Below are 12,770 nucleotides of genomic sequence, written 5' to 3'. Positions count from 1 at the left end.
ATAATGGTTGTTCTATTTATATGAGTAAAATCTTTTATGGTCATGCACCCTTGAAGAGTGGTCTATTTTTGTTGAATCTCGATAGTAGTGATACACATATTCATAATATTGAAGCCAAAAGATGCAGAGTTGATAATGATAGTGCAACTTATTTGTGGCACTGCCGTTTAGGTCATATCGGTGTAAAGCGCATGAAGAAACTCCATACTGATGGACTTTTGGAACCACTTGATTATGAATCACTTGGTACTTGCGAACCGTGCCTCATGGGCAAGATGACTAAGACTCCGTTCTCCGGAACAATGGAGCGAGCAACTGACTTATTGGAAATAATACATACTGATGTATGCGATCCGATGAGTGTTGAGGCTCGCGGCGGGTATCGTTATTTTCTGACCTTCACAGATGATTTGAGCAGATATGGGTATATCTTCTTGATGAAACATAAGTCTGAAACATTTGAAAAGTTCAAAGAATTTCAGAGTTAAGTGGAAAATCATCGTGACAAGAAAATAAGGTTTCTACGATCTGATCGCGGAGACAAATATTTGAGTTACGAGTTTGGTCTTGAACTAAAACAATGTGGAATAGTTTCACAAATCCGTGCCACCTGGAACACCACAACATAATGGTGTGTCCGAACGTCATAACCGTACTTTATTGGATATAGTGCAATCTATGATGTTTCTTACCAATTTACCACTATAGTTTTGGGGTTATGGATTAGAGACAGCTGCATTCACATTAAATAGGGCACCATATAAATCCGTTGAGACGACACCGTATGAACTATGGTTTGGCAAGAAACCTAAGCTGTCGTTTCTTAAAGTTTGGGGTTGCGATGCTTATGTGGAAAGTTTCATCCTGATAAGCTCAAACCCAAATCGGAGAAATGTGTCTTCATAGGATACCCAAAGGAGACAGTTGGGTACACCTTCTATCACAGATCCGAAGGCAAGACATTCGTTGCTAAGAATGGATCCTTTCTAGAGAAGGAGTTTCTCTCGAAAGAAGTGAGTGGGAGGAAAGTAGAACTTGATGAGGTAATTGTACCTGCTCCCTTATTGGAAAGTAGTTCATCGCAGAAACCAGTTTCTGTGACGCCTATACCAATTAGTGAGGAAGTTAATGATGATGATCATGGAACTTCAGATCAAGTTATTACTAAACCTCGTAGGTCAACCAGAGTAAGATCCGCACCAAAGTGGTACGGTAATCCTGTTCTGGAGGTTATGTTACTAGACCATGACAAACCTACGAACTATGAAGAAGCGATGGTGAGCCCAGATTCCGCAAAATGGCTTGAGACCATGAAATCTGAGATGAGATCCATGTATGAGAACAAAGTATGGACTTTGATTGACTTGCTCAATGATTGGCGAGCCATTGAGATTAAATGGATCTTCAAGAGGAAGACGGATGCTGATAGTAGCGTTACTATCTACAAAGCTAGAATTGTCGCAAAAGGTTTTCGACAAGTTCAAGGTGTTGACTACGATGAGAGTTTCTCACTCGTATCTATGCTTAAGTCTGTCCGAATCATGTTAGCAATTGCTTCATTTTATGAAATCTGGCAAATGGATAAACAAAACTGCATTCCTTAATGGATTTATTAAAGAAGAGTTGTATATGATGCAACCATAAGGTTTTGTCAATCCTAAAGGTGCTAACAAAATATGCAAGCTCTAGCGATCCATCTATGGACTGGTGCAAGCATCTCGGAGTTGGAATATACGCTTTGATAAGTTGATCAAAGCATATAGTTTTATACAGACTTGCGGTGAAGCCTGTATTTACAAGAAAGTGAGTGGGAGCACTACAGCATTTCTGATAAGTATATGTGAATGACATATTGTTGATCGGAAATAATGTAGAATTATTCTGCAAAGCATAAAGGAGTATTTGAAAGGAGTTTTTCAAAGAAAGGACGTCGGTGAAGCTGCTTACATATTGAGCATCAAGATCTATAGAGATAGATCAAGACGCTTGATAAGTTTTTTCAATAAGTACATACCTTGACAAGATTTTGAAGTAGTTCAAAATGGAACGGTCAAAGAAAGAGTTTCTTGCCTGTGTTACAAGGTGTGAAATTGAGTAAGACTCAAAGCCCGACCACGGCAGAAGATAGAAAAAGAATGAAAGTCATTCCCTATGCCTCGGCCATAGGTTCTATAAAGTATGACATGCTGTGTACCAGATCTATTGTATACCCTACACTGATTTTAGCAAAGGAGTACAATAGTGATCTAGGAGTAGATCACTGGACAGCGGTCAAAATTATCCTTAGGAATAAGGATATGTTTCTCGATTATGGAAGTGACAAAAAGGTTCGTCGTAATGGGTTACGTCGATGCAAGTTTTGACACTAATCTAGATGACTCTAAGTCTCGGTCTAGATACATATTGAAAGTGGGAGCAATTAGCTAGAGTAGCTCCGTGCAGAGCATTGTAGACATAGAAATTTCCAAAATACTTACGGATCTGAATGTGACAAACCCGTTGACTAAAATTATCTCACAAGCAAAACATGATCACACCTTGGTACTCTTTGGGTGTTAATCACATAGCGATGTGAACTACATTACTGACTCTAGTAAACCCTTTGGGTGTTGGTCACATGACGATGTGAACTATGGGTGTTAATCACATGGTGATGTGAACTATTGATGTTAAATCACATGGCGATGTGAACTAGATTATTGACTCTAGTGCAAGTGGGAGACTGAAGGAAATATGCCCTAGAGGCAATAATAAAGTTATTATTTATTTCCTTATATCATGATAAATGTTTATTATTCATGCTAGAATTGTATTAACCGGAAACTTGATACATGTGTGAATACATAGACAAACAGAGTGTCACTAGTATGCCTCTACTTGACTAGCTCGTTGATCAAAGATGGTTATGTTTCCTAGCCATTGACATGAGTTGTCATTTGATTAATGGGATCACATCATTAGGAGAATGATGTGATTGACTTGACCCATTCCGTTAGCTTAGCACTCGATCGTTTAGTATGTTGCTATTGCTTTCTTCATGACTTATACATGTTCCGATGACTATGAGATTATGCAACTCCCGTTTACCGGAGGAACACTTTGTGTGCTACCAAACGTCACAACGTAACTGGGTGATTATAAAGGTGCTCTACAGGTGTCTCCAAAGGTACTTGTTGGGTTGGCGTATTTCGAGATTAGGATTTGTCACTCCGATTGTCGGAGAGGTATCTCTGGGCCCACTCAGTAATACACATCACTATAAGCCTTGCAAGCATTGTAACTAATGAGTTAGTTGCGGGATGATGTATTACGGAACGAGTAAAGAGACTTTCCGGTAACGAGATTGAACTAGGTATTGAGATACCGACGATCGAATCTCGGGCAAGTAACATACCGATGACAAAGGGAACAACGTATGTTGTTATGCGGTTTGACCGATAAAGATCTTCGTAGAATATGTGGGAGCCAATATGAGCATCCAGGTTCCGCTATTGGTTATTGACCGGAGACGTGTCTCGGTCATGTCTACATAGTTCTCGAACCTGTAGGGTCCGCACGCTTAAAGTTAGATGACGGTTATATTATGAGTTTATGTATTTTTGATGTACCGAAGGAGTTCGGAGTCCCGGATGAGATCAGGGACTTGACGAGGAGTCTCGAAATGGTCGAGACGTAAAGATCGATATATTGGACGACTATATTCGGACATCGGAAAGGTTCCGAGTGATTCGGGTATTTTTGGGAGTACCGGAGAGTTACGGGAATTCGTATTGGGCCTTAATGGGCCATACGGGAAAGGAGAGAAAGGCCCCAAAGGGTGGCCGCACCCCTCCCCATGGACTAGTCCGAATTGGACTAGGGAAGGGGGGCGCCCCCTTCCTTCTTTCTCCTTCTCCCTTCCCTTTTCCTACTCCAACAAGGAAAGGAGGAGTTCTACTCCCTGTGGGAGTAGGACTCCCCCCTGGCGCGCCCTCCTCCTTGGCCGGCCGCCTCCCCCTTGCTCCTTTATATACTGGGGCAGGGGGGCACCCCATAGACACAACAATTGATCAACGATCTCTTAGCCGTGTGCGGTGCCCCCCTCCACCATATTACACCTCGATAATATCGTAGCGGTGCTTAGGCGAAGGCCTGCGTCGGTAGAACATCATCATTGTCACCACGCCGTCGTGCTGACGAAACTCTCCCTGAACACTCGGCATGATCGGAGTTCGAGGGACGTCATCGAGCTGAACGTGTGCTGAACTCGGAGGTGCCGTACGTTCGGTACTTGATCGGTCGGATCGTGAAGACGTACGACTACATCAACCACGTTGTGTTAACGCTTCCGCTATCGGTCTACGAGGGTACGTGGATAACACTCTCCCCTCTCGTTGCTATGCATCACCATGATCTTGCGTGTGCGTAGGAAATTTTTGAAATTACTACGTTCCCCAACAGTGGGCGAGGCAGCGAGAGGGATGGTGCAGGGGAGCCCCCTGCGGCGCTAACAAGCTCGGCGATGCGGTCGAGCCAATCCTCGTACAGGTCGTTGACGGGGCGGTAGCGCAGGAGCTCGTTCGCCATGAGGAGCGCGGCCCGTGCGTCCGTGGGAGCACGGCGTGCGTGGGATGACGAGCCGGCCGGGGTCAGCGATGGAGTGGCGGTGTGGCCGTCCCGCCGCACCGAGGGATGCAGCGAAGATGGTTGCTGCTCGTTCCCCGCCGGGCCGGTGGCGGCGTTGGCGGCAAGCGACGGAGAACGACGAGGTGGCCCGCCGACGGGAGCCGTCTGAGCGACGCGGGTGGCGAGGGAAGCCCGGCGCTCAGCGCGAGCACGGCGAGCATCCGCCATGGAGACGATGGAGCAACGGAGCACAGATCGACGGAAGGGAGGATACGGCGCACCCCTACCTGGCGCGCCAAATGTCGGATCACGGGTTCCGGCAAAACCCTTAATGTTTGAACTCTGGGGTGCGCGCGAAGTTGTTCCCTCCTACCGATCCATGCCCTAACTTGCTAAGATCTCGCGGACGAACTCGACGAACTCACAACACAAGGGACACAAGGTTTATACTGGTTCGGGCCACCGTTGTGGTGTAATACCCTAATCCAGTGTGGTGGTGGTGGATTGCCTCTTGGGCTGATGATGAACAGTACAAGGGAAAGAACAGTCTCCTAAGGTTGAGGTGTTCTTGTGCTCGGTGTGTGGCCAAGGATTGGCTCAAGATCAGATGCCTCCTACTGTGGTGGCTAGTCCTATTTATAGAGGCACTGGTCCTCTTCCCAAATATCAAGCGGGAAGGGAGCCAACAACGGCCAATTTGAAAGGGGACAGCTAGTACAGCTTATCCTGACAAAAGCAGTCTTCGCCTGCAAAAGGCTCTGGTGGTGACGCCACCTTGGGCTCCAGGTGACCTCTGTCTTGCCGTCCTTCCAGTCCTGGTCTCGTTGCACTGATATGGTAACCTTTGCTTGACGCGTCGGTACTCTACGCCTGCGCTGGCCGCCTTAGCACCAAAGAGGAAACGAGTACGCTGTGCGCGCTGGCGCCTGCCTGGCGCCCGCCTGGTCTCGATCGTCATGGCTCACGTCACGAGAACCTCGCGAGGTTTGCCCCGCCTTGATCTCTCCGCTCCTCGCGAGCCGACCTGGTGAGGCCGTTCCTGAGGAGGTCTTGTGTCGTCCGCCTCGCGGGGCTTGGCCCCTCGCGATGGTCTTGAATGCCTTGTTGACGAAGATGGGTCGTACAGGCCTGCTAGCACAGCCACGCCGTGGGCCGCAGGCAGGCAAGTCTGGGAACCCCCGTTCCCAGAACGCCGACAACGACGCCCTCACCATCACGGTTGAAGGCCAAAACTTCTGCCCCAGGCGCTGTCTGCTGCGTAAGGCCTTGTACAATGCTAGGTGCTTAGAAAAATATACCCGTTTTGTCTGAAGTAACGGTGCCTATTTCTACAGGAGAGACACCTAATTAAGCGTCTGGCCTGTAAAAATAAGCATAGGTGCTTAAGAAAAGCTTTTTTTCTCAAGCTCAACTCACTAAATTTTGTGGGTCTAAACTTTTTTTTTGACGGCATTGTGGGTCTAAACTTTGTTGCACCTACACTGCCCCTAAAACTGAACTCCCTATAATTTTTTTTCCTTTGCTATTTCCTTCATCCTTCCACATATAAACCCCTTTTCAACTGCGTGTGCACAACATATTAATTAAAAAAAACTTGATATTTTCAATGCACGCATTTCAGTGGGATTCCAAATTCAATGTAGCTATTCAGAGCAGTGGAAGCGAGGACTCTGAAGTTACAGGTGTACACTGAAAATAGTATTCCAGAACACTAATTAACCCCCAACCCCAAGAGGGTATTAGTAGTAGGCCCGCAAAAAAAAAATCTCTGGAGAAAGGCCAAGTCAGTGCAGACCATGCTAACTGTTCACATCCATGTTTTGCATATTGGCAAACAAGTAACTTCGCCAAAGTTTGCCAAAAAGAAGAGGTATTTCGTCAATTTCCGGGCCAGCTCCCAACGACAAGAAATACCCTGTGGAGAAAATAACCATTAACCAGAGTGCATTACTCACCCGCAACAATAACAAAAAAAAGTGCATTATGACATAAACAGTGGAGCAGCCGATGGCACCTAAAGTTTACAGTATATAAAGCATTCACATTCACATTCACATATTACATCTGGAAGTAGAAATCTCAGACACGGTTTCGGCAAAGATGAAGTATGACATTATTTGTGTTCCACAAACAAAATAGAAACACTTCACGTATGGTTGGCAAAAGATTCATTCACAGAGGCCAATACAGCTCTTCCTTTATCTAGGAAGAGGAGCAAAGAGAAGAACTGTTTCGCTGGCAACTATAGTGACCTGACCCAATGCTGACAATCAATGACAAGCTTGTTATATACTCCCTCCGTTCCTAAATATTTGTCTTTTTAGAGATTTCAAATGGACTACCACATACGGATGTATATAAACATATTTTAGAGTGTAGATTCACTCATTTTACTCCGTATGTAGTCACTTGTTGAAATCTCTAGAAAGACAAATATTTAGGAACAGAGGGAGTAATTCTCACAGCTACAGATAATATCAGGGCCCAATCCAAGGCACCTGCAACGCAATTCTAACGCATGGAAGACTTCAAATATCGACAACATTGTTAACCTGACTACCTATCAAAATATGCAGCATATTACTTATGAAGAGAATTCTTGCCACTCATTATACGCCTTGCCTCTTGTATATTACTAATAGTGTTACAAAGAATAGTGCCGCTAGCATTTAAAAAAATGACTAGGGGGTTTTACAGCTGGGCAGAACATGACTGGCCATAGCAGCAAGGTTCAGAGTTGGGACAAGATTCAATTCTCTCCCAATTTCCCTTGTAATTTTATTGAAGTTTCGAATTCAAACAACAAATAAGAGGAGGCTGCAGCCGTGATCAAGAAATCTGCAGTAAGAATTTAAGGTGGCATTAGAGCATGTTATAAATTGATTAAATCATGTTGGAACTGTTTCTCAGACAGGGGAGCCAGGCTGGATATGAAAATGTACTGCGACATACTTGCTGATACACTCTTGAGTTTGCATTTCCGAGTGATTATTCTGGTATAGCAAAACATATGCTACGCTATCAAAATAACAGATTTTTTTTCTAGAAATTGATCCCAGAAAGTTGAATTTACCACTTAAACTTATCTTGATTAGCAAATGTACTGCATTTAAGATTTCTGAGTACCGTACAGGATTATAGGTTGACCAGTAATTCGATTGCAAAATAACATGCATATTCAATTAGCCTTTTAGTGAAACACATACGTGAACTTCCCGAGGAGCTTAGGCACTAGTTTTTTGCTCAATGCAACTCCCTGAAGGTTCTGCATTCTTTACAATCCATGGATGCTTCAAAATATCGTCAAGAGAAATCCTCTTGCTTGAATCCTTCACTAACAGCTGCATACAAAATTCATACTCTCAACTTCATCTCCTTAGGATATAAGAACCCATTATCCAAAAAAAAAAGAGATACCAATATTTCAAATGTTACCTTGCAAATGAGATCCTTGGCATCTGCAGATATGTCATGAGTTTTAGGGAACAGCAAGTCCACTTTGACTATCCTGCTCAAAATTAATGTTCCAGAGAATGTGTATCAAAGGAAGGCCAGGCAAAAAACACACACTGTAGCTACAGAAACATTGTAGCTCTTACCTCATCAGGGTATCTTGCTGTTCTGCAGCTTCAAAGGGTGGCGAGCCATACAAAAACTCGTAGCACAGGATTCCTAAAGTCCAGTTGTCAACAGCGTAATCGTGAGCCTTTTTCTCTACCATCTCTGGTGCCAGGTAATCTATTGTGCCACAGAGTGTGTGACGTTTAGCATTTGATCGAACCGCCCATCCAAAGTCTGCAATTTTAAGTCGGCCCTGCAAAATGGAATTTAGTAACTTTTATAAATAGATTAAAAAACTCAGCATCTTATGGACAGAGAAAGAGTTAAAAGTGTCAACAGCAATCAGCTCTCACATACCAATGTGGACAGCACAACAAATGATGGTCTTTACTATAGTTTCTTACTCATATGGATGTGGACAGCACAACTAATAAGGTGTCTGACAGTATTTGATAGTCTCTATTGCGACATAAGTAGCTCCTCAGTAATCTCGAGAAAGGTATACAGGACATGCATCTACAAAGTAACCAGGTGTTTACATTCATATATACTACGCAAGTGCAAATCAGCATAATCATGTACGACCAGCAGTATTTACCTGCAAAACGTGTACTATTAGTCAAAGAAAAGAAATGGGGCACCCATGTACATTGCCACATTGGTGGACATCGCATTTGAGTTTTAAAACTTTGGGGTGTCAGATATTACACTGCACTATTTTACTTACAAATAATTATAGAGTAAGATACCACGTATCTGCTATTTCGTCTCTGTTATACAGCTAACTGAAAAATACAAGCTATGTCTGCCATAACCTCAAATTTCTCTTCAATTGGATTAATCACCAATGGTCATAAGTTCCAAACACACGAGATGTATAGTGCTTCAGTTCACAAATGTATAGCTCCTGAAATTCTCAACATATATCTTCATAAAGTTTCAGCCTAAAAGGATATCTTGATAGTTTATGCTTGCAGTAAGGACAAGGCAAATGGGATCTATTGTCTCTTTTATCTGATCTCACAAGTAATTTTCACATATTAGCCTATAAGTAAAAAAACTAATCACAATGCACAAACATGCATTCCCACTCTTCAAGGAAACATACATGCATTTCATTAGAGCACAAAATGGTACTAAAATTACCGCAGCAATGCATGGGTCCAATTATTGTTTAATCCATCTGTTGGTAGGCATAATTTATTTTCCGCAAAAAAAAAGGCAGGCATAATTTACAGCAATGACGTAATTGAATTCCATGTTGTTGATAAACATGGATGGCCAAGAAAAAAACAGTACAATTATCACTGGCATATCAAAATATTGCCCTGTTTAAATTCTAAAAATAAGCACTTTGATACGATAACACATAGGGGTGCAGCAGCTGCATGCAGAAGAACCAACCTCGATATCAAGGAGCAAATTTTCCGGCTTGATGTCCCTGTGAATTACCTGCTTCTTGTGACAGTACGCCAATGCACCAGCAAGGCTTGCTACATACTAAAGAAAAAGAAAAGGAATTGGATCAACAGAAAATCCAGCACAACAATGGTAAGTCAGAATAAAAGCAACATAGGTCCATCATGTTTGACAGCCTCATGTGCAGTATATCACAGAGTACATGTCAAACTAAGCAGACTGTTTGTTTGACTCATTACTGTTCAGAATATAGAAATACGATTTACTGTGTTTGGATCTTCGGGTTGGATGGTTTAGATCTCAGACTGGGTTGGAAGTGTCACTCTTGAGATGGGCTTTGTGTACAGAAAATGACAGATTTTCTTCAGCCCATCGTTTATAAAAGAGGGTGAGTGAGGCTTTTACCTTGTGTTTCTAAAGATGTTCTGGAGTTCTTAAGAAGTTCTTCATCTTGCAGTGATGTACAGAGATCTATCGTACCCAAATAAAATGAATAACTCATGCCAAAATCCTTAACGATCAGACAGTTTATTAATTTCAACAAGGCATGACAAACCAACATGACTAAACACATAGTATTGTTTTAGAACACCTACTAACAAATATGCTAAGGTAGAGACACTACCCTTTTCACTGATCTTCCTACCTCACACGACCCCAATCAAAGTAAATACTTCACCAGTGAAATGCTAGAAAAAGTCCTCTATCAATTTTATGGGCATTTCTGTGGGGCAGTCAGAGCTCAAAACGTTCAAGCTTCATTGCAGATTGCAAATAACAACTGGGTTGATCGAATCAATAAACGCCGCATGGCTGGGGGAAAGTAAGACGGCAGGAAAGGGATGGGGAGGGCTCACGGTGGCGGCGGTCCGCTCCGAGAAGTGGCCGACGCTGCGGAGGAGCTTGTAGAGCTCTCCGCGGGCGGCATACTCGAGGACGAGGACGACTCGCTCGGCGTCGTGGAACCAGGCGAAGAGTCGGAGCACGTTGGGGTGGTCAAGGCCATGCTGGATCTCGATCTCCCGCCGCAGGTGCGCGTGGAACCGGTACTTCTGCAGCTTCGCTTTGTATGTCACCTTGAGCGCCACCACATAGCCGCTCTGGATTGCCGCAGTTTTCCGCCGTGTTAGCTCCATCGGAGTTGAAGTTTTTTGGGGAAATCGAAGTTTGAAGGTTCGGGGGCCAGGATTTTAAGGGCCTACCTGCTTCTCGCGGCCGAGATAGACCTTGCCGAACTTGCCCTCGCCGATGAACTTGCCGATCTCGAAGTCGGAGAGGCTCCACTCCGTCCGCTCCATCAGAGGAGCGAGGACGACGGAGGCGCTGCTGGTTGGTGGAGAGACGTTAAATGCACCGATACGGATACGTAAATTCACCATTTCAGAAAATCTCCCATACGGGGATACATTTTACATTTTTCAATTCACAAAAAGTATGTATAGAAGCTCGGAACAGCAGATTACCTTCTTGTTTGCTCTCCTGAGGATGCTGAAGCAGCTCCAAGCAGCTCCAATTGAAAATGTTGATGACCTGTTCCAACTCCAAGTTCCAATGGAATAGAAATAGAATTAGACTTTAGTAAGTGTAAAATGAATATGGAGCAGCAAATCAAATAATTAGTTAGCTGTTATCATGGCATAACACGAAAGGTGGAACCGAAGATCAATCAGGTAACATGCAAAAGGAGAAACAATCACTTTAAACGGTAATATTTTAGGGCTGACTGTTAAAATCAACAACACAGCATAACAACTATATTCCCAATCCTAAACAAGATTTGGGACATCTATCATGCCCAACAATACCACTAGTACTAACGTGTTAACAAATTTCGGCTGGTATAACCAAGACAAAGAATCTGCTCTCTCAAACTGCATGCTACTGCTAAGCTTTGATTTCAGGTCAAGACGGTGCAGATAAAACGACTTAATCTTTTCCTTTTCATATATCGTCAGCCATTGCATGTTTCACTGCTAACATGTTTAAACAACAACATTTTCTCATCTGAAAGAATAAATCAAACTACCATCTGTAAACATTTGCCCCTACAAGCATTATCACAAACACCTATCAGGCAAAATCCTTCCACATATAAACCTGAACGTGCACTGGAAAAATCATGCAGCAAGTATCCAATATCCAATCTACAGCAACTATTCATCCGACACAATATCCAATCTACAGCAAGTATTCATCCGACACAAAAATCAGGAAAAAAAATTGAACAGACAGAGGATGCAAGAGGAAGGAGGGAGGGGGGCGACGGAAGAGGGAGGACGAAGGTGCGGTGTCTACCTGCCTATGGACTGGTCGCCGGCGTAGTTCCGGGAGGAGGCGTTGCTGGGAGGGAGGCGCTGCTGGTGGGAGCGGCTGCTCGACGGAGGGAGGCGCTGCTGGGCTCCTGTGCCGGCGGCGGGGGCTTCGGCCGGCTGGGCGCGCCGCGGTGGCGGGCTGGCAGTCGTGGCGGCAGGCCGTCGGCGGCTGGGAACCCCTAGCTGTCGCGCTCGGGAAGGAGGCCTCTCTGGCGTTCGCTCGGGAGGGAGTGCCGGAACAGCTGCGCGTACGAAACTTCCATTTCCGATTTGGGTAGATGCAAGATCCAGTGAGGCAGTTTAATTCGAATCGTCGTACAATGGTCGTATGGATATCAGCACTCAACGGTTTGATTTGTGGTGTCGGACAAGGATTGGTATGCAAAGTGGCGTATACCATCTATGTGGTCTTTCGTTTTTTCATTACCAAAAAGCAGTCGTGGCTACGAATATTCGATTCTGAGCTCGAGCTCAGATGCTCCTGAAATCCACATCGCAAGCTGGCATATAGATCTGTGCATCTTGCTGTATTTCCTGACCGTATATCACGGTATTTAAACCAGTCCAGGCGCGCAATGAATGCGACGGCGCGGTGCACTGTACGCGCGGAGCAGGTAGTCGCTCGACGGCTCACTCTTTTCTCTGAGCTGGCCTGAGCCGTGCACGGCGCCGGATACACACACGGCAACCAGACGCGGGACTCGCAGCCATCCGCCCCACACCCAACTGTGCCCAAAAAATATCCTCATCGCTGTAGTGCTGACCCGCTTGCATCTCTGCCGCCATGTCCACCGCTTCTTCCACCTCGCTCCCCTTTCCGGCAGACTTTCTCCTTCCTCTGATCCCCCGTCCATTTTGCGATGCGGAGCTCGA

The 12,770-nt window shown here is 44.7% G+C and overlaps 1 protein-coding gene across 6 annotated transcripts; it reads right to left on the bottom strand.

The window, feature by feature from the left end:
• Window positions 1–6,188: 6,188 nt before the first annotated feature.
• On the bottom strand, window positions 6,189–12,173 carry LOC123182485 (serine/threonine-protein kinase Aurora-3). Of its 6 annotated transcripts, none has more exons than XM_044595055.1 (9): window positions 11,881–12,173; window positions 11,049–11,124; window positions 10,788–10,908; window positions 10,443–10,685; window positions 9,571–9,666; window positions 8,205–8,419; window positions 8,041–8,113; window positions 7,812–7,946; window positions 7,167–7,443 (listed from the first exon to the last, which is right to left on the bottom strand). In XM_044595055.1, the coding sequence occupies exons 3-8, from the start codon at window positions 10,881–10,883 to the stop codon at window positions 7,830–7,832; spliced, it is 840 nt and encodes a 279-aa protein (XP_044450990.1). In that variant the 5' UTR covers window positions 10,884–10,908; window positions 11,049–11,124; window positions 11,881–12,173; the 3' UTR covers window positions 7,167–7,443; window positions 7,812–7,829. The 6 variants fall into 6 exon arrangements, with proteins under 6 accessions (XP_044450987.1, XP_044450990.1, XP_044450991.1 ...); XM_044595056.1 differs by having other exon boundaries at window positions 10,788–10,911; window positions 11,049–11,115; XM_044595053.1 differs by having other exon boundaries at window positions 11,049–11,115.
• Between the last annotated feature and the right edge of the window lie 597 nt (window positions 12,174–12,770).

The sequence above is a fragment of the Triticum aestivum genome, chromosome 1D, assembly GCF_018294505.1.
Source record: "Triticum aestivum cultivar Chinese Spring chromosome 1D, IWGSC CS RefSeq v2.1, whole genome shotgun sequence".
NCBI lineage: Eukaryota > Viridiplantae > Streptophyta > Magnoliopsida > Poales > Poaceae > Triticum > Triticum aestivum.
This window is presented reverse-complemented; position numbering and strand designations above follow the sequence as displayed.